This window comes from Miniopterus natalensis, chromosome 9, assembly GCF_054644295.1.
Source record: "Miniopterus natalensis isolate mMinNat1 chromosome 9, mMinNat1.hap1, whole genome shotgun sequence".
Classification (NCBI taxonomy): Eukaryota; Metazoa; Chordata; class Mammalia; order Chiroptera; family Miniopteridae; genus Miniopterus; species Miniopterus natalensis.
In genome coordinates, this window is record NC_142089.1 from 5,605,428 (window position 1) to 5,631,306 (window position 25,879).

Below are 25,879 nucleotides of genomic sequence, written 5' to 3' on the forward strand. Positions count from 1 at the left end.
AACCCCTAATTTATTTTTAAAGCTGCACACAAGGCGCCTGGCTACCCTTAGTGCTTGCCTGAGTGGGGAAAGGAATGACTATGAAGGTGAACAGGTACGGCAGGCAGAGCATTGAGAGGGAAGCAGCTTCCATCACTGCCAGGCAAAAGCCCTGCACCAAGACCTGGGTCTTAGTCCCAGCTCTGCCACAACAGGTGACAATAATACAGTCAGCTGGCTCAGAGGAACCAGCCTGGCAGGAACCGTAGAGCTCTCCCAACCAAGAGCCCCCAAACTCCGGAGTGTAAGGAAGCTTGTGAAATGTGAATTTTGATACTACAGGTCTGGGCTGGGCCAGGAAACATACATTTTATCAGGACTCCCAGATGATTCCGATTGTGGGACGTCTATGGACCACCTTTCTTTGTTTTGGGGGGTTTTTTGGATCACCTTTTCAAACAATTCTCAAAGGGTGCTCTGGGACCCCTGAGGTCCCTGAGACCCTTTCAGGGGGAAGTAGAGACAAAACTATTTTCAGTTTTCATTCATACTTGCCTTTTTCATTCTCACAAGTGTACAGTGTTTTCCAGGTCCCATGACGTGGTATGGAAGAGACTGTATGTGGGGGCAGATATGAGAATCCAGCCTCCTTAAACTGCATTAAGCCAGACATTAGATTTGCAAAATTGTCAAAAATACCACTTGTCTCAATTTCCTTTTGCTTTGTGAAATTGTTATTCAAGAGTTTAATTTTTTAAATGGTAAATATAGATAGGCATAACAGATAAACCAAAGCTCTTTGGGTCCGCAATAATTTTTAAGAGTGTAAAAGGTCCTGAGACCAACCGGTTTGAGAACCACTGATCTAGTCCAGCTTGTATTTTAGAGCTGAGGAAACTGGGGCTCTGAGAGCCGAGACTTGCTGAGTCACATAGTGAAACACCAGAACCACCCCTCTGGGGACGGATTAGACGCTGTCCAAAGTCCCTCTCAATAAAACATGGGATTCAGACACAGCCTCAGTGGTGGGACAGCACATTATCTAAGTAAGATCATATGGCTTCGCAAATTATCTGGACCGTCTTTCCTGGAAGCTGCCTGAAGGAGAGGCAAAGGAATGAAAGGGTTTTGCTGTTGCACTGACCTTAGCTGGCTCGTTTAATTTCTCTCTAGCTGTGCAATTTAGGGCAAGTTATTGAATCTCAGTTTCTTCACGTGTAAGGCAGGAATGACAAAATCTCCCAGGGTAGCTCTAGGGTTCAATGAAACAAACGGAAACTTGTGTCTGGTACTTAGTATCCATATGCTAGTTTCTATTTTTTTTTAATGGAAAGGACTCAGAAAGAAGAGACATAAACTGTAGTGGAAATTAGGACTGAACCAAACAAATTGCTCCTAGGCTCCCTTGTGAAACCTGGGAGAGTGGTGGACAAGCACCTCCGCAGCTTCCCGCAAAGCTTCAGTGGTTCCCCTCGTTCCAGCTAAGACTGGTGAGAAAGTGGTCCATTAATCGAATTGCTATAGAAAATACTCCCACTTGACAATGACATAGCCATGAATTTTGCAGTATCTTCCTGATTCAAACACACAGCACCCCAGGTGTCTTCTTCCCCATGGCCGTTACCTTCTGTTCTGTAGCCCTTCAGGGTGCCCTAAGTAGGGGACACCAGCACATCCCATTAAAAATACCCCCCCCCCTAGTGCATCCCAGTACAATGTCTGGGAACATACGCCTCAGTCTGACCTTGGGTCCATGGCAGTGGACCAGGGTGACTTGCGGTATTTCCTGTAGGGCAGGTCTGCTAGCAGTAGTATTTCTCTGGATGGTTTGTTACTGTTTTAAATCTGGGCATGTCTTTATTTTTGAAGTATGGTTTTGCTGGACAAAAAAGTCTCAGTTGAGAGTTTCTTCTTTCAGCACCTTGAGTATCTCATTTCAGTGGCTGTGGCTTTTCACTCTTTCTAACGAGTAGTCAACCACTAATTACACTGTCGGTTTCCGGTACGTGAGGTAGTGTTTTCCTCTTGCTGTTTTGAAGACTTTCCCTTTGGTTTAACACAGCAGTTTAAGATGTGTCTAGTGTGGATCTCTTTGTGGTTCTCCTAGTGGGGTTCATGGAGCTAGAACTGTAAATTCATGTCCTTTAACACATTTAGAAGTTTGTAGCCATTAATTCTTCAAATAATGCTTTCTAGGCCTTCCTTCCTCTTCTCTCCTCTCCAACTCCCATTTCACATGCTGACACTCTGTTCAGATTTTTATTCCTATGCTTGCTTTTAGCTTGGCTTCCTGAGAGTTGCCCTGTGTCTCCTTAACTTAGTTGCCAGTCAGCGGTTTGGGAAGGTGTTGTCTGCGGAAACCTCGGCGCTGTGTCTGTGTACGCGTGGGAACTGCGTCCACAGCTCACCCATTTCTCTAGTTTTCTTGGGCTTTTACTTTCGAATGGGCTTTCTGGAATCTCCCCTGCACATGTGCAGTTCCCCAGTCAGCCAGGGATGTGTTAAGAGCTTCTCCAGTCCACTCTCATTTCTAGCTAGTCTGCTGCTTGTCCAACTTAGACCCCAGGCTACAGGTTTTTACCATTCATTTCTCACCATGGTTGCCAGTTTTAGCCAACAGAAAAGCTACAGGTCTCCTTCCCTCCCAACGCCCCCCAAAAATATGATCAAGTTGCCCCCTTTGGAGCAAAGCCCTGAGCTGTTAAAACTTTTCTTACCAAGAGAAGGTGGAATGGGGAGTAGAGGGAGCAGCCCCAGGCAAGAAGGCTGCGGACGTCCACTGCTCTTCCCTGAAGCTCTAGTTTTTTCCCCAAGAATAAATGGTTTTTAATTTGTCTGCCTTTGACCAATTTCAAGAGCCCTAAAATGTTTTTAGTAGTTTTTTCCAATTTTATGCTTTTTAAAAAATGGATCTTTCTTTTTTCTTATTTTTTAAAATATGTCTTTATTGATTTCAGAGAGAAGGGAGAGGGAGAGGAGAGAGAGAACATCAATGATGAGTCATTGATGGGCTGCCTCCTGCACACCCTCTATTGTGGATTGAGCTCGAAACTCCGGCATGTGCCCTGACCGGGAATTGAACCTCGATCTCCTGGATCCTAGGTCGATGCTCAACCGCTGAGCCACGCTGGCCGGGCCAATTTTATGCTTTTTAAATTTTTATAGCAAGCATCTCCTGTCTTCTTCATATTGCCATAGCCAGCACGCCCTCCATGGCATGGTCCTTTTGTCTACAGTAAAGGCCTTCGTCGAGTCCACCAGGGAGTGGTCAGGGTCTAGGGACTGAAGGCACTGATCACCAGGCACACCGAGATAGATCCTGAGCTGGGTGCTGCCTCCTCTGGCATTCCTTTTCCACATACTGGATTCGGCACAGCCTTGTAGAAAGTGAGAGGCCCAGAAGCGGAAAATGCAGGGAGAAGCTTCAGAAAGGACAAGGGAACAGAACACCCCAAGCCCCGGCCATTCTCTAGGACAGGGATGGGGAAACTTTTTTCTGCCCAAGGGCCATTTGGATACTTATAACATCATTCTTGGGCCATACAAAATTATCAACTTAAAAATTAGCCAGCTACATTTGGTCAAACATTTCAAGTCCAGCCTGCGGTTGCCTTGGCAGGGCCAGACCAAGTGATTGCAGCCTGCAGGCCCAGATGTTCCCCACCCCTGCTCTAGGGGCTAAATCTGCAGGCTCACTGAGTGCAGGCATTCTGTCTCCTGTCCATCCTGCCTCCTTCCTCATGTCAAAATGAGCTAATGCTTGTAAACTTCAAATTGGTACACAATCCTGAGATGTCATTATTAATATTACCTAATGTGACAAAGAAACTCAACTCAGGGAAGGTGACCCTCTCAGGCAGTGGGTGGCAGAACTGAACTTTAACCCAGGTCTAGGAGGGCCAGCCCAGCCCTTTTTCCTACTAAATGGATTAGCTGGCCACAATCCTGCTAACTCAGACTTTTTCCCAGTGAGGTTGGGGACAGCTGTACATTACAGATGTTTAGTTGACTTTAAGTGGAAAGCTAAACTGAAATTAACTTCAGTGACTAGTTTTGGAGAACAAACAGCACTTGTATAAATTTTATATGTACAACTTTACGCAATAGCTCCCTTCAAGAGAGCTGAGGGCCTCCCACACCTTTCAACTTTGTTGCAACTACTTCCTCTTGCTGTGGGTTGGGTTACAAAGAAAGCCTACCATCATATTTGTTGCAGAACAAATTGATTGCTTTAGTCTGAGATTTGTCAAGGGAGAAGTTTTGCTGAGTCAATGTGACTAAACATCTGGACACACCCAAGTTACTATTAAATAGGCTTCTTTTAAGGCAGACATTAAATATCTAATCAAACAGCCAATAATTTTTCCCTATTACTAAAGAATTATTTCTTCGTTAAGGAGCTAACAACTGGCCAAAAAATACTGCTTCCCAGGATTGTTGGAAAACTACAGCAACCTGGGTTCAGGAGAGCAGGGCTGGGACAAAGATGGATACAGTAAAGCCAGGGCTTGCTCCAGTTAGCACATGCTGACCTTTAGTTTTTAGAAAATCCTCAAATGCTTGGCTTATAATGTTTAAGAATGTCAACTCACATTACTGTTTACTTTAACAATGTTTGGCCTTGCCTTAACTCCCCAAGTCCCATCTCAAAGCATGGGCAGGAATTCCACAGAAACTGCCCTTCTCTGCAAACATCCCAAGGCTGAATCCTTTGTTTGACTTACATAAGAGGGTGCGTAACATACCAGTTGGGGCAGATATGAAAATCCCGACTCTGCTGTGTAATTCCTGCAACTGAACTCAAACGACTTGTTCACATGCTAGGTAGAAAGAGCAGCTTTGTAAAAACCCTGAGAACATATATTCTAAAGCCAGGTAAGTGTCTGATGTGCTCACAAAAGCTAAAAACTTAACCCAGCCGGTGTGACTAAGTGGTTGAGCGCAACCTAAGAACCAGGTCGATCCCGGTCAGGGCACATGCCTGGGTTTTGGGCTCAATCCCCAGCAGGGGGCGTGCAGGAGGCAACCGATCAATGACTCTCTCATCATTGATGTTTCTATCGCTGTCTCCCTCTCCCTTCCTCTCCCTGAAATCAGTAATAGTAAAGAAAGGAAAAAAAGAAAGAAAAAAGAAAAGCTAAAAGTTTAGGACTGTGCTGAGACAAGGAATTCTTAAGGGAAAATGGAAAAATCTCTCTATCCAACCGAAAGTGGAATGACAAGAATATCAGAAAAGTAACGCACGAAATGTGCACCGTTCCCTGGCGCCTTCTGAGAGACATGGCGACACACAGGGCAACCCTAAGTGAGGAACCAAACCTTTGTAAACCTGGGTGGGGTCTAGTTATAAGGGACAAACAGCTCTGTAAAGACTAATTCAGCTCTGGCCGGTGTGGCTCAGTGGTTCGAGTGTAGGCCTGTGAATCAAAGGGTCATGGGTTCAATTCCTGGAAAAGGGCACATAACTGGGTTGCAGGTTCAACCCCAGCCCAGTCAGGGTGTGTGCAGGAGGCAACCAATCGATGTCCCTCTAACGTTGATTTTCTTTCTCTTTCCCTCGCTCTCTCTCTCTCTCTCCCCCTCCCTCCGACTTTCTCTAAAAAAACCAATGGAAAAAATATCCTCAGGTAAGGATTATCAAAAAAGTTAAAACAAAAACTAGTTCAGTGTAGGGAAGCTCAGTTGGTTAGAGTTGTCCTGATACAACAATGTTGTGGGTTCGACCTACGGTTAGGGCATATACAGGAATCAACCAATCAATGCACAATTAACTGGAACAACAAATTGATGGCTCTCTCTCTAAAAATCAACGAAAATACAAAAACTAATTCAATTTAAATGAAAAGCCCAGTGGAGCGCAGGACGACATGGCCAGACAGACTCCCTGGAGCCGACCTAACTTCTAAGACCAGTGAGTCAGTCCCCTGGAGAAGATGACGCAGAAGACGACTTGCTACGCTCCGTTGAGGAGCTGTTTGCCCACATACCACGTCGCCTCCTGGTGGTGTGGACCGGCTGCAGTGCTCCCCGAGGATCGAGGGCCTCCCTACCCCGCCAGCCTACTCAAGGGGATCACTCCTTTCCCACCGTCAGGCTTCCCTTCCAGTCCGTTCATTCCATCAGCATACACATGTGCTGGGCCTGCTCCTTTAACCAAAACCTCTTGACCTGAGTGATCTGTACTCATTCTGTCACCTTCTTCATCTCGTTTTCCCTTGACCCTAACCCCTTAGGCTTTCTTCCGCACCACTCAGGAAAAGTCTCTGCTCAAAGACCCTGCGGGCCAGAGGCGCTGCTGATATCGCTGCCCCGTGAAGTGAGCTCCCTTACTGGAACATTCCTGACCTGTCTGCCCCTCACAGAACCCCAGGAGAGGAAGGGTGGGCCCGTGAAGCCAGAAGGAGCCCCGGGCATGTACAACTGCCACCTCCTGCCTCTCAGAGAAACTCAGCTGCCTCCCGGCCACATACTCTGCTGTGCCTCTACTTCTACTCAGAGTGGCCCTGCATCAGCAGCAGGGACACCACTTAGAAACATGAGAAACGCAGAATCTCAGGCCCCACCCCAGGCCCACTCAGCCAGGACCTGCACTTTGCTACAACCCTCCCCCCCCCCCCCCCCCCGTGAGTCTGGTGACACTCAAGTTTGGGGAGTGCTGCCCCCAACCCTCTGGTTCTGAGGTCGAGTTAGGAAACCCATTCGCCCACTAGCACCAGCCACACCCTCCAATCACATCTGTGACAGTCATCAAGGTGGTACCCTGATCCCCACCTGCCTTATTCTTTCCTTGGCTGGCTCTGAATTTGGGAAGAAGTGATGGTGTTCACTGGCTCCCTCAGACCTCCTAGACCTCCCTGTTCTCAAAACCTGTGCCCAATGCTCGGTTCCTATGCTAACCTGCTGGCTGCCCTCCATCTCCAAACACTTCCCTACCTGGGCTGCCGAGTGTCACGCTCTTCCTGGGCCTCTCCGTCTTCACTGGATTGTCTCTTCCTGGCCTCTACACGGTGCAGCGCCCCAAGACACAATCCCTGGTCCTCACCAGGGACACTCACCTGTCCCCTTCAGGCTGATAACTCCCAAATGTCTCCGGCCCCAACCTCTACCCCCGCCCCCTGAATCCAGCTGGTAACTCCAATTGCCTCACCGACCACACACTCAGGTGGAAATGTTGGTATCGCAAAGTGAACACGACCAAAATCAAGTTCCGAATTCTGTGCCGCCCGTAAGCGCTCCCCTCCCAGTCCTCACCTCAGACTGCCACCTGCTCCCTGCCCAGGCTACATCCTGAGCTACTGGTCTCCTCCCTGACTCCACACGCAGCTCCTCAGCGAGCTCTTAGCTCTAACACTAAAATGCATCCCGCATCCAACCTCCTCTCCCCTGCTGCTCCCACGCAGTCCAAGCCGCCACCGAGGGCAGTGTGAGTGCACTCTATGATGTTTGCACCACGAAATCGCCTAGTGGCGCATTTCTCCTACGGCATCCCCATTGTCAAGCAACATGTGACTATAAGATCATGTGACTCATCTGCTCAAAACCCTTCATTGGCTTCCTACTTCTCTAACAAAATGAGGGCTACCTGGGCCTAAGCCGCCTGAGCGCTGGCTCCCCTCTGACATCACACCTTCAGTGCTCTCTCCAAGCCGGGCCTCCTTGCTATTTCTGAAACCTACAGAGAACACTGCTGTCTTAAGGGCTTACTTTCTCTGCTTGGAGACCTCTTTGCCCAGGATTTCGCATGGCTTTCCTGTCCTTTTGTTCTGGAGTGAATGCAAATGTCTCCTGAGAGAGGCCTTCCCTGACCACAGGATCTAAAATGACACCTTTCCCATCCCTTCTAATCTTTTATTCAGCTTTGTTTTGCTCTGTGATACTTACCACTTTACATGATGTGTAATGAATGTCCTCCCACTAGAAGGGGAGGGCCACATCGGCATCCGGATGGCACCCGGACAGGTGGACACTTATACGTGTGTTGCGTGAATCACTACTTTTTGCCTGGATGTTGCTTCTCTCCCCCTTCTTGTTTCTTCCTGAACACCTAGGACAGTGTTCCCTGCTCAAGCTCTGCTCACAACAGGAACCTGCTACATTAAGCTGTCATGGTGAAATTTTCAAACCCCCCCCCCCCCCAAACACCACAATCACTACAGAATCACTGGTTGGTGTATAAAGAGAGGCCTTGGGGGGGCTGTGGAGAAGTGGGGAGATCTCCTACCTAAAATAACCACTGCCATCCCTGGGAGGAAAGTACTCTAAAGTAACAGCACACCTTATTAACTTCCCTGGTTATACAATAACTACTGTTCTGCATGGTCAGAAATGAACGTGTATGTCACAGCATCATGACTCTGTCCTAGGAAATTAGTATCTTCGTAAGTCAAGAAAAACTTCTGTGCAAATACCACTCAAAGGGTAAACAATAAATGCACATCGAGAGCCCCGGATGCACTGGTTGTACCTTTATTATTTGACCTCGTTCACCAATAGTTCCGTGATGCAAGGTTACCACACAGTTAGATAATGTCTGCATTGCACATCTAAGGCTATACAGCAAAAGGACCAGAATTAGTACAAATACAAGAACTATATTTACATTCTGTATACCCAAGCTCCAAACATCAGATAATATTTACATAATGAAAATGAAGTCTGAAATTAATAATGTACATACATTGTTGCTAATGTGCTCAACTCCTTCACTGGGGAGAGATCAGTTTGCAAAGTCTTGGTTCAAAAAGGCCACTTATGTTCATGGGTTTTGTTGTAGTGCACGAGGATGGTGACATGAGACTCGAAATCTCAACAGACAAGTACTTTAGAGCCACAAAGTCTAAGACGACGCCTTCAGCATGAGAAGGCTGATGGGAGTCCTCAGGTGAACTGATGTCAGAACACGCAGCATGAATGAAAGTAACTCGAAGACATGAAAACAACACATGACAGCCAGGGTTTGGCAAGAGACCCACCTCAGCTCAGACTCCCCGTCTGAGCAGAGCCATTTGGCTGTGAGTTTTTAACATGAAATTTGTACCAACTCTAACTTTTTCCTTTAAATGATTAGAGGCTTTCCTAAGATTTTATGGGGCTCGAATACGAATTTCATAAATGGCCTTTTGAACAACAAAAGCAGATAATCTCTCAGCTGATATTTCAATTCTAAGGAAACACAAATCAGTACATTCCTACCTCATACAGTAAGGGTTTGGCCACACACTTGGCTGAATCATTGTTGGCCACGGTGGACAGCTGCACTGCACACAAGTTAAGAGTCCTATTTAAAATACATTCAGCACACCTTCTGAGAGCAGCAGCAGAATTAGAGTTCTTTTTAAGGAGCAGGTTAACAATCACATTTTAAAAAGGGAACCAAAAGGAAAAATGAAGGACCCAAGTCAAACAAACAACAAGCCCTGATACTGTCCAGGAGAACCCGAGTGGACACAGCACGAGGGATGCCGAGTACCGACAGGTGCTACACGCTAGGTCATCCTTTCTTTTCCAGTCCAATGTGCAATTAATTACAGCTATATAAATATACAAATACCTTACAAAATTAAATATCCCTGTAAATTAGAGGAACAAGCAGCAGGCAACAAAGTCTTTGCTTTGAAATATGTGCCAGGAGAAGTCATTTTAATTTTATATCCCAAAAGACCTTTTGCAATGATTTCATTTACTCCATCTTAAAAGAGCTGGAAAATATCCATCAAAACTATGAATATCTGTGTAAGTTCTATGGAGCTGAATGGAAAAAAATATATAAAATGATAGTGTTTCCTAGTTGGGAAAATTCATTTTCCCCTGCCATCATCCCGTTTTAACAATGTGCTAGAATTTAGGTGCCCACCCAGCTGTCAGAAGCAGCCCTTCCCCGTGCTCCTGGCTGTATGCAGGGGCTGGCTGGCCCCGCACAGCCCGGCCTGAGAGCTGGCTGACCCCCAGGCGGGTGCAGGAGGGTATGAGTGCTGGTTTGGTGCGGGCTGTGAGGCCATATTTTGCTTTGGACGGAGACAGGAGGATGGGGAAGGAGGGGAGCAGATGATTATTTTTAACTAGCATCAATTTCTCCTTAATTTGTGTAAAAGTTTTCTTTCTTTTTTGTTCGTTTGTTTAAAGGAGTGATTTAGGAAAAAAGAAATTAAAAACCCTCAAAAGGTGGTTTCCTTAAAAGGTTAAGTTCATTCCTTGACTTTCTTGCCCCTGTGGCTTCAGCTAAAGCCTCATGAACAGTTCCTGTCATGAGCCCTCTCTCAGCTTCAAAGTGGGGATGAACCTGTCCAGAAAGGGAACATCAACTCTGAAACTGTTCGAACTCCAATTTGAAGATGGGCCCCTGGAGAAAGAGGCAGTACTAAAAGGGGCTGTCTGTACCTGTCAGCCGCAGCAGAGGCCTCTGCTTCCTCACAGGCCTTCCTACCTGGACATGTTATGAACAGTCCAGTTCAGCCTGTTCTAATAGCTGACCCCTCCAAAGCAAAGACTTTCCAAGCCAGTTCTGTTTGAGTTAGAAGAAACCAAAGTCATTTCAGTGTATCACATGATTTTACTCTCCCTCAGCCCTCCCCACCTATTGCCACACAGACATGGATCCTTCCATCAAACTTCCTAACAGCAGCAACATCCATAATTTAATTCTAAATGCAACCTTGAAATTTCATTTCCCTGAAATTAGATTTAATTCCAGCCCAGGAAGCTGTCTCTAAGCACCGACAGATCCTAGATTTGAGTATACACCAGAAGGGCATATTGTGTCCATTAGACAATGCAAAACCCTCTACCTACATTAAAAATATTGCTTAGAAAAACTAGCAACATTACTGTTAGTGACCTATGTTTTAAGGAGAAGGAAGTTTTAAAAATCTAGAGTTTTCACTGACCCCTTTTCAGATAAGGCCACAGCCTGTGGTTCCTACCGTTTCATTTACTAAGCTCTCTGTGACTCACTTTCCACCTCCTCGAAAGGCAGCTGGAGCCCTGCTCTGCGATGAGCCCAACCAGGATGGTGGAGGCAGGGGTCTGGGTGATGATGAGCCCGCCCAGCAACTACCCTGCAGAGTGCATGGCCCTTGCCCTCTGCGGCCTGAAGCAAAGCCATCCAGTTCCCCAGCACTGAGAAGCCAGTCTCTACAAAGTGGGAACAAGGCAGATACTATCCTGAGTGCCCGAGGGATGGTCAGAGAGAGGTCAGAGCAAGGGAGGTAAAGGACGGTATAAAACCACCCCAGTCCACTACCTGGCAAAGCTACTCCAGTAACCTGGAGGCCTTTTCTTCTCCGTCTCACTCCTGTAAATCCTGCTGGCAGCTGAAAGGAAGAGTATCTTCCATGATGGCCTCTGGAAGCAGCTGACCATGTTCTGTCAGAAGACCATCAGCTTCCTCCTTTCCCCTCTGGCAATGAGCGTTTCCACACCCAAAGGAGAGAAGCAGGGAGAGGCAGCCAGATGCAAGGGACAAAACACCGGGGCTGGGCTCAGTGGGCTCTCTCCTCTGCCCCTGATGTCCTTTTGTTTTGTTTTTAGTGGTGGGAGGCTGTTGGTTTTAACCCTGGGATCTAGAAAGCAAAGCCTGCCATGTTTGCTTATTTATAGTATAGGGGGACAGCCATCATTGAAAGTATTTTCAATTTGACAAGGATTATTGAAAATAACCAATGGATTCAGAGACTTCCAAGTTTATACCTGAAAGCTACATTTCTTTGATCAAAGGGACTACAACAATCACAAGGTCATTACTCAGCATTACCACAATGACCATCGAGTTCCTCATGAGAAAGTGAAGTACTCCCCCTTGCGGGACATTTGTGTATGACATCACCCTGATTCCAAACTGCTCCCCATCCCCGCCATTGTGAAGAACAGAACAGGCACTGAGGGAAGAGGCCGGCTCCCAGCTGAGAAGCACAATTCACAGGAATCCTGCTGTGAGCAACCACAAGCACACTAATGACCATCCCCATCCATGGCTGACCACGACCCTACGCTCCTCTGAAAACCACCAACAATATGAATATCCTTGGCTCTTACCTCCTAACAAGGTCAGCAGCAGCACTGTCTCAGGCCTGCTAAAAAGCCCTCTCCCCTCCTCTCTTCCATTAACTGAAAACTGCATAACCGTGTTCTAAATAAGCCTCGATTTCAGAGAATATATCTGTCCCATTTCTGAGCTCACCACAACCTTCTCCCTGAATGGAAAATGCAGGGATTAGTGATGCAAAAAAGCAACACAAGGGAAAAAGGCAAGTTTTCCCCTCTCAGATTCTAAAAAGGCTAGATGTCTCCTCCCTTTGTCTCTAAGCCACCCAAGAAAAATTAAAGTGATATCACAAATAGAGAAAAGAAAAAAAGTATTATGTTGTCTCAAAAAAAGGACAAAGATACCCAAAGACAGCAGTACAGACATCAGAGGTGGTCACAATGGGGAGCTATCTATGATACAAAAGGAAGCCAAGATATACCAAAAATAATTTGGAGATTCACTGGATTTCCCTCTGGGTTTTTGTTTTTTGTTTTTTCCCCCGTTTGTTAGGCCACATGCTACTAACAAGATTCTCAGCACAGGAAAAAAGAAAGAGTAAAGAGCAATGGAGATGGGGAACAGGAGCTAGAAAAAGTGCTGGACAAGAGGGAAAAGTAGTTAAGCCACAGGATTACATACAAGAGTAACCGTCAAGAATCACAAAGAGAAATGAGAGGTAACACTTTCTTTATCTCTGGGAAGGCGAGTGAGGGTGCTCAGCAGAGTCACTTAGTACTTCGGCTGGCTCGGGCGTCTGCGAGAGAGTTTTGACCTATGGGCAACATACAAAGAGGCAGGTTAGAAAACTGGATCCAGATGTTTCTCCCTCATAGGTCTCTTCCCCCGTGGTTCTCTCTGTGGACTTCTTCCTAAACTGCACTGCAGGCCTAGGTCTCTAGGCTCTCTAAACAGAGACTGGCTATAGTCTTCCCCGTCAGGGGACCCTGAAACATAAGCCCCTTATAGGGTGTGAAGCTGGATCACAGTGCTGAATATTGATTAGCAGACCATTAAGGGCATCACAACCTTCCCTTTCCTGTCTCACAGACCCTGGCTGCAGACCCCTTAAGAACAAAAAGTCAAAGCAGGAGATCAGTTGAGTGCAAATGTGACCAGAGTCTCCTTGGCTGCTCAGACACCACATGATAGCTTATGAGAAGCTGAGACCTCGTCACCACCCTACAACCACACTTCCACCCGTCCTTCCTCTATTTTAAATCTGCTTGCAACAAGACTTCCTTCCCCATTTATGCTGATGTCCCTGGGACCAAAAGCCAGAGAGAGGAAGGAAACATAGTGACAACTTCTTACCGTATTGTGCCAGCAAGGAGTGGATTAAAGGCATATAACCAGTCGTTCATGTCTTTGTCATTGAGGGCCTGCAAAAGGACCCCACGGTGCTTTGTGCATACAGCAAAGATGTTAGGAGTCTGAAAGAGACACAGGTAGATGAGAAAGTTACGAGGGCTACGAGCAATTGGGACTACCTGCCATATTCAAAGGGCATACAGCACTTCACACTGAAGGCTCAGAGAGCCAGATATAGAGGAGAGATACAGTACACACAACAGAGTCCAGAACTCAAGAGAGAAGGGCATGCATGGCAATGAAAAGCCAAGAGAGGGTAGGACTGACCTTCACCATGGCCTGCTGGTCCTCGCTGTATTCCACCTGTGCCGTGGACAGGTTAATGATGCCACGTTCCACTGGGTCTTTGTCACTGTTATAGATGAAGACATAGGGGCGACGAACCACAACAAAGTGTTTAGCCCAGTTGCTGGAAAATGGCTCCTTGAAATGCAGATATCCTTTCTTAGAAACCACTGAGCTAAAAAGGACAATACAAGACAGGTTTGTTTCTCACAAAAAGAAAGTGATTATGAGCTGAGGACCATCAAAATATGTCTCACCTAGGCCAGGTCCCTCGTGTCAACAAAACAAGAAAGTGATCAATTTGGCCTAGAAACTTATGTGCCAAAGTAATACAGCAAAAGAAAACAAAGCACCACGTGGCATGCTGAGCCAGGCTGGGGTGTGTTATAAGACACAGCTGGAGCAGAAACCCAGCACCGGGCTTTAGCCCTGGATCCATGTGCATTACACTGTAATATAGACCTCACGGAGAGCTGGGGGCATGTTCTTGCTGATTTGTTTCAATACCTGGCATCTCTAATCAATTGTGTACTCACCCTGGTCTAATTTCTTCAATATCTGGAACAAGGTTGAGAAACTCATTTTTTCCCGCTCGGGCCAAATACGGTGTTTCCACAGTTGGGACAATCTGAAACTGCTCAAATTCTGTGCAGGGACTAGAGGCCCGGGAATTGGCTTCTGGGGTCCTTTAAAAGAGACAAGTTGTAACAAAAGCTTCAGTGAGGTCAATGCAGATGTGTACAACCATCCCACCAGGAGGAATAATGCCTCTCCCTGAACACCAGGGGCCTTTCAAACATCAGTGTCAGAGAGCTTGCGTGAGAAGACAATCCGGTGTCAGAAAGGTAATTCCAAATTCAACTGGGGTCATCCTTCAGAAGTTACAAAAGGAAACTCACCACTGACGAGCACCGCATCATCCAGACCCCCTCCTATTCTGAAGCCTCCGAACATACGTGTCTGGAATATGAACTCCATTCCCTTTTGTTTCTATTTAGTCTGAAGGTCACGCCTAGCACAGTGAGGTCTCCTAACCAGCAGCATCAGCTGCACCTGGATGCTGGTTAGAAATGCAAATTCTCAGGCTCCAACCCAGACCTACAGAACCAGGAACTAGGCGTGGGGTTCAGCACCTGGGCTTTACCAAGCCTCCCTGGTGATGTACACTAATGTCTGAGGCCCACTGCCTTAGAGACTGGCAGAGAAAGCAGACCAGCGGGAAGTCCCTGAATGACCATGACGTGCAGAGCTGCATGAGTGAAAGTAACTCAGCTGCACGTCACTCTGGACCAGTCCAGGAGTGTATGGGAGAAATAATTCCCATGCTCTGCAGTGTTAGTCATCTTCGGACAGCAGCTTAGCCTAATTCATTGTATTCCTCAATTCCAAAAAGCCCATTTTTAAATGTCTTACCATTCCTCAAATTGGGATGCATTTTACAATCAATACTGTATCACATTTTAGTTGGCAGTGCTTTTTCTTTCTTAGTGGCACATAAAATAATGTCTGACTGTCAGTAGCAGCCTAGAATTAATTAAATTACCTGGTTGGTTTTCTTCTACAGCCACGATCAATTGTGAGTGTTGGTGCATTCAGACAGACAGCTGGATAACTAGGAAGGTTCTGAAAGGTGACCGTAATGAATGGAGACAGGGCAAAGGAGTTTGATGGTACACTGCAAAGAAGTGACTGGACTGAGGAATTCATGGACTACAGACTAAATCTGTCTCCATTAGTCTTACCTATATATTTCGTTGTGTTATCAAAATTTTTTTTTCCAAAGAAGTTTTGAAATATTTTCCCTAAGATGGGGCTTCCTATGTCTGATATGATTGGGGAGAAAAGCCGGGTGAGGGTGGAAGGACAAATGAGAATGAGAAGAGGAGCCGACGATTTGATGCAGGAAGTTAGAAAGACATGTATTAAAAGACGTCAGTAGCATCTCCCCAGGCATTGTGATATCTGGAGAAGGCTCCCACATGTTTCCAAATGCTGCCTAGGGGGATGGTGCTGCCCTTGGTTGAGAACCACTGAGCTAGAGGAAGGCTGGCATTTCCCTGGTTCTTAGATTAGCTTCTCTCAGTGAAATCTGGGTACCTACTTCTGATCCAGAGAGTTGCTCCTAGAGTCTACCAGTGAGGGGCAGGTAGAGGAGGGAGTGAGGGTTGAGCTGCTGAAACTGGACACAGAGGGATCCCGTCCAATTGGAGAGATGTCAGATAACTGGAAGCAAACAGAAGAGAGCAAGTGAGATACAGATGGAGAAAACTGCCTCTGCAATAAGAAGCTTTGACAACCAGTGACCTCACTTTTATAAATCTGCTTCAGGTCATTCAAGAAAACAAGCCTCACAAATAAATATTTTATGGCCTGAGTTCACATTAGGAATCGAGACACTTACAAAAGAGGCAAGGCTGGCCTTTTATATTGCTACTACCCTCCTGCATTAATTAAGTGACCCAATCTATATGAGCTGAGCACTTCGAACAGGCACTGTTTTAGGAACATGGCAGAGGTCCTGCCCTGCTGGAGCTTAAATTCTAAGTGAGGAAGGTAGATAATGAACCAGTCAACATACACATTAAGACGTGTCAGGCCCTGGCTGAGTAGCTCAGTTGGCTGGAGTGCCGTCCTACATACCAAAGGGTGGCGGGTTTGATTCCTGGTTAGGACACATACCTAGGTTTCAGTCAGGGTATGTAGGGGAGGCAACTGATGGATGTTTTTCTTACATCAGTGTCTCCCTCCCTCCCTCCCTCCCTCCCTCTCCCTCTCTCTCTCTCATCAGTAGGAACATATTCTCAGGCTAGGATTAAAAAAAAAGTGTCAGGGAGTGATAAGTGCTATAGCAAAAAATGAAGCAGGGAAAGAGGTTAGAAAGTTTCAGGGAGCTGTTGGCTTTACACTGGGTGGTTAAAGAGGCAATATTTGAACTGAAAAAGGAAATATATAAGGGAGCCCAATCATGGACACATCTAGAAGAAGACTATTCTGGGCAAAGGAACAGCAAGGGTGCAAAGACACCCTAGGCAGGACTGAGCTTCGAGTATCTTCGGGAACAGCGAAAAGGTCAAGATGACTAGGATAAAGTGAATGACCCAGAAGTTCTTTAAAGTGTTCACCTCACTCTTTGAGGAAGGCAACAAAGGTCTTATGCCACCAAGAACCTCAGGACTTCCTGTGCCCTGTCACACAATAACGTATCACCCCCTACAGAATATTCTCCAAGGGATTTAGGGAAAAGCTAAAATAGTTCCCATCTGATAATCATTCTAAGAGACACAGAGACACACTTTTATCTTCAGAAGTCAGTGTTCTGAAAAATCAGTTACAAGAGCTGATACGTTATACAGCCTCAAATACGATGCTATGCTCACATCAAGCCACCTAGAAGCAGCGTAAGCTGGACCAGGAACCCGAGCTGCTCACCTTGCAGTCACTGATGCTGCCATGCACCTGGCTGAATTCTCGGTTGAAAGTGTGGGTGAGTAGTTGCAGGCACTAGGGAAGAGAAAGGGCAGCATAAGTTTCAATGGTTAAACGAAGCCCTGGACGCAAGGCAGGAAGGGAAAATCATATGCCTAAGCCCCACAGCGAGCTCAGGTGCTGCCCAACAGCTCTAGAAATTAACTAAGCATATAGCAAGGGAGCCTGTATATGCCTAATAAAGAAGACAAAATGAGTGGGTAAACAGCCATTCTCAGATCTATAAAAGTGACTACAGTGACACCACAGTTTAGAAGAGCTTAAGGATCAATAACATCCCTTTCATTCTTAATTTGCCTTGGCGCTAAAAGGCATGGACACTTCTGGATAGACATATTTTCCTGAATCAACTAGGCCACCATTTGATTAAAACAAAATAGACACAAAATCCCTTTCATGTGCCTGGAAGCCCTCAAAGACCCCTCTGCCCTCTCCCACCACATCCAGGAGACAGGAAGTGCCAATTCTGCCTCCCAATGTCTCTCCCGTGATCGTCCTTCCTCTTCATCCCACACACCCGTCTCAGATAAAAATCTTTAATATTTCTCATCTGCATTATTGCAATAAAGAGTCTTTTCTGCCTTTAGTCCTCTCTTCACTACACATCCATCCTCTTTATTGCTGCCAGAGAAGTCTTTCTAAAACAAATACCTGTTTAAGACATCTCCGCGTCATGCCCTGGCTGGTGCTCAGTGGTTAGACTGAAGGGTCCCGGGTTTGATTCTGGCCAAGGGCACGTACCTTGGTTACAGGCTCGATCCCCAGCCAAATTGGGCGAGTGCGGGAAGCAACCAATTGATGTTTCTGGCTCTGTCTCTATCTCCCTCCCACTCTCTTTGAAAAGCAATGGAAAAAATATCTTCGGGTGATACACACACACGTACACATATACATATAATTTTTTTCCCACATCACTCCCACGGCCTTCTAAACTCCCTAGTACACAGATCCTTCACGATGCCCTGGCCCGATCCCTGCCTCCATTGCTTATCCCCGTAGGACTCCCTCACATGGCCATGCAGGACAGCTGGCTCCCTCCTGCACACCCTTCCGAGGTCAGTCATGCGCACCTGCCTGTGAAGGCCTGGCCTCTGGCGCCCATAGCACCCAGACACACACCTCTACTATATGCTTGCCACAATTTGCATGTAAGCTAATTAAGGGTAGACACTGAGTCTTACTTATTTCTATATTCACAGTGTTAGTGCAGGCCGTGAAACGAGGCCCTCAAAGAAAGAAAATGAAACTGAAAATGACAGATCAGCTGGAGAGTCACTGGGAAAATGCAGCCAAGGGAAGGGAGTCACACCTTGGTAGCCAGCTCTTTCTCTCGATCCACTAGGCTTTCAATGTCTGCTGAGTCGTAACCACTGCTCTCGCTGGGGGTGACGGCACTTTCAAAGGTGGTGGTTGAGATCTGAGACGAGATGCTGGTGGAGGTGCTAAGGGTCCCGCTGCTCAGGCTGGGGGACAACGAGTCACTCAGGGATTTGGGAATGCTGTCACCAAGCCTCTCACGTAGCAGCAGGAAGTGGCGGGTCTTCTCCACCTAAGAAGAGCAACACTGCTGCCTCAGCAAACACAAAGCTGCTTACAATTTTAGTGGGTAAAGGTGAAGATGCCTCATCGTGATGGAAACTGAAAAGCCAGGACCACAGGGACGGTGATGAATGACTACTCTGGCCTCCCGCAGGAGCGTGCTGGAGCATCTCCGGCCCTGGCGTACCTCGTGGAGGAGCTCCAGCTTCTCCAGCTCCCACTGGTGCTCCAGGATGAGGCTGTCCCCGCGGGGCCGCCAGCCAGCCAGGTTCTCCTCTCCCCGCACGTAGGCCACCGACGTGTCCAGGATTTTCCTCCTCCTCCTCTGCATGCCTGAGACAAGGGGAAACAACTCTTCTTTGAGAAAATCCCATTCCAGTTTTACCTCAAAATGAATATGCTGAGCGAAATGAGCCGGTCAGAGAAGGACAAGTGCCACATGATCTCACTTATGTGTGGAATCCAATGAACGAAATAAACTGATAAACAAAAGAGATCCAGAGACATAGAAGCAGGGAGCAGACTGAGGGATCTCAGAGGGGCGGGGGTGGGAGGAGATTAACCGAAGAACTTACATGCATAACCCATGGACACAGACAATAAATAATGTGGTGAAGGCCTGGGGGCCGGGGTGGGGTGGGGTGGGGAAGTGGGGCGCGTACAGGGCTGTGGGGTCAATGAGGAAAAAAAGGGACATCTGTAATACTTTCAACAATAAAGATAAATTAAAAAAATAACAACTCATATACATGGCGAACTAACGCAGGTTTGGCCTCCAGATATGTGGGATTTTGTTAATAACAATTCACCCCCTTTTCCCCAAAGTAATTCTCTGAATTTCTTTTAAAAGTGAGTTTTATATTCTTTGATAATTATGAAGACTGCAATGCAACTTGAGAAAAAGTTATTATGTTAAGTGAAAATATAGAGGCGATTAAATAACCTGTACACTGTGGTTCCCAATATATAAAAATACACCTAAGAAAAGTGGGAGGGACTATACACACGCACACACACATGTAGTAGCTCAGGTAGAATGGTAGGTGACATATGGCTTAACCCCCATCATCTCCCATTAATTTTTTTAAATGTTAAACTGTTTTTACATATAAAAGAGATGAATTTGTTAATTAAAAAATTCCTCAAGGAACTCTCTGGAAATTATAATTAGCTGGTATTGAGACTTAGGTTCATACTCAAGTCTTTTTTTAAATCTAAATCTTACCAGTGAGCCCTGACCCCGTCCATATATGTTCTCTAAAATTATTCAAACTTACATTAACCAAATGTTTTTTAAAAACACTGACTTTTAGCCCTTGCTGCTGTGGCTCAGTTGGCTGGGTGTCGACCCATTCACTAAAAGGCTGCAGGTTTGATTCTGAGTGAGAGCACATGCCTGGGTTGCAGGCTTGATCCCCAGTAGGGGGTGTGCAGGGGATGTTTCTCTGTTTCTCTCTCTCTCTTTCCCCCTCCCCCTTTCTCTATCTCTAAAATAAATAAAAACACATTTAAAAACAAACAAACAAACAAACACTCTTTTATTGCCCAGGTGCGGGCTCAATCCCCAGTAGGGGGCATGGAGAGGAAGCAGACGATATGTTTCGCTCTTACGTGGGTGTTTCTCTCTCTCCCTCTCCTTTACTCTGTCTCTAAAAATCAACAACAACAAAAAATATATATATATAAAGAATGCCTAATATTTAAAAAAACACACCAAAAAACCAAAACCCCAACCCTGACTTTTGTCCATGTTGCAGTTTACAAACATAAAAATCCGAAGTGCTGCTTAAGGCCACCAAACTGAAGGAAAAGAGCCCAGACATCAAAAAGGACACAAACAAGTTGGACGTGATTTGTCTTCTGGAGCACAGGAAGCTCAAATTCTAGTTTGACTGAACCTGTAAAGTGATACTGTCAAGTTAGCTTTGGGGCTAAGGTAGAAAGTGAAATGGTTATGAAGTTTTCCAAGCCAAATTCATTCTAGTACACTTGAATATTTTATAATATTCCACAGCCTGGTAACATTTTGTTGGGGAAAGTTTTTATAACTGTTTTGCACGTCACAAACCAAAGTATTGTAACTCAGAAAAAGAACTCCCAGCACCAAAAGTCTGACTTGTAAAATATGCCTACTTTCTAAAAAAGTTTATATCTATCCTACATGGGCAGGGTAGGTTTTCGACATAACACACTCCAAACATATGCAAAGACAACTGTCACCTCCCCCATCCATTAGATCTTACCTGGACTACCTGTGTCTGCCATTTTGCATAAACTGAGTTCATAAATTCCAGTGACTCGATTGCTATTTGAATTAAAACAAATAATTGCTTAATATCGTACAGCACAGAAACAGGAAAGTCTGAATTCTACTTGAAACCCTGCCTCCTCTTCAGGGCTGTAACCCACCCTCAAATGTAAGTGCCCTATTTCTCTTCCTATTTTGAACTATTTTTTCCTACAAGGAGTCTGTTTCCCTCTTAATCTTTTGAACACCTTCATTTTAATAGGATGAATAAAGCTGAATGATAAACTAGAGAGTTTACAACACAAATATAAAAATTAAAAATGTGCCTTTTCTTACTGCGAGAGAGAAGAGTGGGAAAAGTCTGACTAAAATGAAATGATAAACATTAAATTCTGGGGAGTGTGACTAGGAAGGGTACAGCACCTTCTATTAGTAATACTTATATTTTATGCTGGGTGCTGAGGCATAGTTACTCATTGTATTATTCTTGTTATATTTTTGTACATCGTAAACATGAATAAATCTTTAAAAGAAGAAAAATCCCAATGATAATCTGTTAGAATAGTAATGACATTAACAGAAATTAGTCCCTGCAAACTGTTTTGGAAGTGTTCACAATGTAACCTTCCTTACTTCCTTCACTCATCTGGTGATTTTTTAATAAATGCCAACATTCAGGTCACTGCGTTCCAGGTGTCAGCGCCACAATGGCTCACAGAGTGTAAACTAACCCTGAAAGAGCAAGCCAGGGGTACCTAGGGCTCTGCTGATTCTTCACTGGGTGAACCAACTGGAAGCTAAACTTGTCTCAAAAACTTACGAGTCTGGTGACTTCGAGTAGCCGCTGCCAAAGAGGCTGCGTAGAGAGCGTGGTGGCGAGATCCTGGCATCCCGAGAATAGAAGACCATGCACACATCCTTGGTGATGACAGCTGGCTGGATGCAATGATCCAGCTGAAGGCAGACAAGAGCGGGCTCCGTTAGATTCAAACAAAGCATTTGTGACAAGAATCTGTGTCCACCACATTTGGAACACTGGTCCTAGATGTGGGGGCTGGGGGACTTTGGCTCTACCAATTATTTCAACAGAAACGCACTGGATAACATGGGCAAGATTAGGTGGTGTTCCTTGCAGATGCATTTATTTCTCACAAATTTTTTCAAAGTTATTTTCTGTAATAATGGCTAACATGTATTACTTATTACGTGCCACACACTGTTCTAAATCCTTTTATATGACATCTCAACAACTTTCTGAGGTAAATGCTACTATTGCCCTAGCTTAAGAAATGAGGAAACTGAGGCACACAGAGATGAAGTCACTTGACCGAAGACATGCAGGCAGTAAGTGGCAGCACAGGGATTTGAACTCAGGCCGCTTCCACAGTCTGTGCTGTTAACCACTGCAAGGCTCTGTCCACAACCACAAACACAGGAGGCGAAGTTTTCCTAAAATCATACATTCTTTGAAGAATGGTGATTAGGATACTAACACTGAAGCTATAAGAAAAGTCATGTGAGCCCGGCCGAGAGTGGCTCAGCGGTTGAGCGTCGACCTAGGATCCAGGCGATCAGCGTTCGATTCCCGGTCAGGGCACATGCCCGGGTTGCGGGCTCATCATTGACGTTTCTCCCTCTCTCTCTCCCTCTCCTTTCCTCTCTCTGAAATCAATAAAGATATATTTAAAAAAAAAAAAAAAGCCATGTGACTTTTTGATTAAATAGAGACTAGGAACAGAGTCTAATATAATCAGAAGTTACCAAAGTATAAAATAAATAACTTGCCCTGGCCAGTGTGGCTTAGTTGGTTGGAGCATTGTCCTGTACACCGAAAGGTAGCAGGTTTGATTTCTGGTCAGGGCACATATTCAGGTTGAGGGTTTGAGCCCCAGTTGGGGCACATGTGGGCTGCAACCTGTCGCTGTTTCTCTCTCACTTTAGTGTTTCTCTCTCTGTCCCTTCTTCTAGAATCAATTTTTAAAAAAGCTTATCTTTAATAAATTAATAAATAAATAACTTAAGGATGTGGAGGGAGAAAGGACATCGGTGGAATCTTTCTTCCCCATTTCCTGCTGTAACCTGCCTGTCGCTAGGGCTGCCTGTTCGTAGCAAATCAAATTCTGGGTCTCCTCACCTCTAAGTAGGCCGACAAGGTCATGTAGATTTTTTCCCCATAGGGTGTCACTCGGTTGAGGAGGAGGGAGTTATGAAGGGAGCTGTCCCACACGGCCTCAAAACGGTAGAAGGTCCTAAGGTCAAAAAGGCAAGAGGGAGTCATCCAAAAGAAGCTGAAATCACCTTAGTCTAGGTACTGTCATTGTGAGTAACATTACAGAACCCTATGCCAATCAATACTTTTAAGTATTTGAAATCTAACAGCAGAGTGGAACCTTTACTCCTGGGAGGAAAAGGTAGGGCCCCTCCTCTTGTCCCCACCCACCACCAAGGGGCAGTTAGCTATGCTATTTTCTTTTTTGGATGAGCCAGCTTCTCCTCTGCCTAAAACATAAAAATAATGAGATCAACCAAAGGGATTAAGATGAAAAGGGAGAGTATGGACAGAAACCGAAAGAAGAAAGACCAAGTACGCTCATCTGTCAGTTGAGAGCAGGAAGCAAATACTCAGGAATTTGTGAGCTGCAGTCTTCATGTCATAATTTTCTGCTGAGCCTCAGAAATGTCACAAACATATCTGGGAGAATTTATGGAGGAAACAGTACAGACAGCCTTGTTTTAAATAAAAGAACAAGCAGCTCCCTACCCAGTAGAGTGCATTTCCCACGGCCGGGAGCTCTCTGCACATGTAATACACCTCACTGATTCAACAAACGTTTTTAGACACCTAGTTCCCTGTCCAGTATGTTCCTCCTCACTGGTTCCCGGATGGTAACCTCATTGCTGCTGGCCTATCTTATCTCAAAACACGTTCCTATGCTTCTTTCTCTAGAACCCAGGATCACAGAGGAAACAATACACTTCTGAAAGAACTCCTTAACTACACCCTGCCCTCCAAGTCTGGTGTGTGAAGCCTCATCATTTCCATCTGTAGCTGTTTCTAGATCAGAGTCGTAAGTACCTGATACTTTCTCAAACATTTAGTTTTTCTGGCCACGTGTACGGATCAAGAAAATTCTCTACAAGGCCACCAAAGGATGCAGACACAACTAACAAGACAAAGATGGAGAAAACGACAAAGAGGCCCGAACAGCAACCATGACAAAGGACGACAGAGGCCTTTCCACGGCTCCTGAGCTCACTGGACTCAGCAGAGAACACTTTATGCACCCACAAAGCCCTGTTTTGATCAAATCTTCACTTTAATTTGGTTCAGGACAAATTCAACATTGGGTGGCAATATCCACTACTTCAGTGGAAGCCACTGGGCTCTGTCACCTTGAGACTGCTTTTATTGGGTCTGTGTTTGTCGAGGTACCTGGAGTGGGGACTGCCTGATGCAGCATCACAGGGTCTGCTGAAGTGGAAGGACCCCTCTAGAGGGAGGGCCACAGTGTGTGTGGAGGGACTTGACAGAGTCCTCTCGCTGCTGCCTGTAATCTGAAACCATGACTCGGCCCTCCCAGTGCCACTACTGAGGCTTCAGGACTTTTTCACCTGAAGCAAATCATTTAATTTTGTGTGAGAAAACTTCTTTACACTTCTCCTTCCACTTAACCTAAGGAGGAGGTTGGAACCTTGGCTAACATAAAGGAATTTTTGCCTCTACTAAAATCTTCCTGTATTGGGGCAGGGTGGGGGGTTGGTTTGGTGCTTGGGAGTGACTGCGGCACATTCTTACCAAAGGTGGCAATTCTTGAGAGATGGTTGCAAGAAATACAACCACCACAGTGACAAATGTCAACTGAATCAAGCTAGCAAGAGAATTCAGAGTTAGAAACGGAGCTGAATCCCGAGACATGCTTTCCTGTATGGCTCCTACAGTGGTTAGGGAATGATTTCAAATAGATTTCCCAAAATATCTGAATAATGGTTGTGCATCTCTTTAAAAAAACATTAAAACATTTTAGGCTATACTGTCATGTATCACTTTGGTTTTCCCTAAATCAGATGGAGAGAGAGATGGGAAAAAATTCTTTCACTACCAAAGCAGGATTTTTTTCTATTCCAAAGAAGAAAACAAATAGATGAGAGAAGCAGCTCTGAAGGAGAAAGAGAAAAATTTAAAAATAAAAAAAATATTTCTCACAGACTCAGCTACCCAAATAACTAAATTGGTCTCTCCTACCACATAGGACAAAAACAAAGACAACAATTTTGCAAAGCTACCTATGGAGCAACAAACCTTTCAAGCTTTTGACAGAGAAAAGACAAAGAGGAAACAACTCCTAGACTCCCTATGAGATAAGGGGAGTAACGTTCTATTTTGTAAAGTAGAAGGGAAAACCCTGATGGTTTAAGACTAAAATGGACAAGTTTAGTAAATGGGGTGAGGAAATAATGAGGAACTCTACAAAAAATCATCTAAGGAGCTACGTGTGAAAGTGTATACACACCGGAAAGTCAGGGCAGGACAGGGGCAGAACAGCCTTTTCCTCTAGTCTAGGTTTGCACGGGGAAAAAACACTACATTAAGATAGTAGTCAAAGCAACATAAGACATAAAGCATTCTGACAAACTAGAATCTCTATGTGCAAAAAAGCAAACAGAAAATACCTAGGAATATCCTTATCAAGAAAGAGCCTGTGAAACACAGAAAAAGCTTTTGTTAGTGCAGCAAAAGAAAAAAAGGGAGAGAAAAGCAGAAGAGAAGAAAATATATAAATAAGACAGATCTGCTGTTAAGCAAAGTGAAATCAAGTGGACAATTAACAGAAAACTCCATGGGACACAATTTATAGAGGGCTTACAATGACAAGAGTCCCTCTCCTGAGACTCAATTACAGAAAATGCTGGGCGCAGGCGGGATGTGGAGACCACCTCGACTAACATCCCTT

The 25,879-nt window shown here is 45.4% G+C and overlaps 1 protein-coding gene across 4 annotated transcripts in view; it reads right to left on the reverse strand.

The window, feature by feature from the left end:
• Nucleotides 1-12,268: 12,268 nt before the first annotated feature.
• The window catches only part of KIF1B (kinesin family member 1B), a 121,088-nt gene continuing 107,477 nt past the window's right edge, over nucleotides 12,269-25,879 (reverse strand). For all 4 annotated transcript variants that reach the window (XM_087820120.1, XM_016214596.2, XM_016214592.2 and 1 more), the window contains 11 exons: nucleotides 23,062-23,176; nucleotides 21,748-21,881; nucleotides 20,923-20,984; nucleotides 18,867-19,012; nucleotides 18,450-18,689; nucleotides 17,084-17,155; nucleotides 15,756-15,877; nucleotides 14,191-14,340; nucleotides 13,637-13,829; nucleotides 13,313-13,431; nucleotides 12,269-12,773 (listed from right to left, as the gene is read on the reverse strand). In XM_087820120.1, coding sequence (XP_087676246.1) covers nucleotides 12,731-12,773; nucleotides 13,313-13,431; nucleotides 13,637-13,829; nucleotides 14,191-14,340; nucleotides 15,756-15,877; nucleotides 17,084-17,155; nucleotides 18,450-18,689; nucleotides 18,867-19,012; nucleotides 20,923-20,984; nucleotides 21,748-21,881; nucleotides 23,062-23,176 — 1,396 coding nt within the window. In that variant the 3' untranslated portion in view covers nucleotides 12,269-12,730. The remainder of the gene's footprint in view (nucleotides 12,774-13,312; nucleotides 13,432-13,636; nucleotides 13,830-14,190; nucleotides 14,341-15,755; nucleotides 15,878-17,083; nucleotides 17,156-18,449; nucleotides 18,690-18,866; nucleotides 19,013-20,922; nucleotides 20,985-21,747; nucleotides 21,882-23,061; nucleotides 23,177-25,879) is intronic.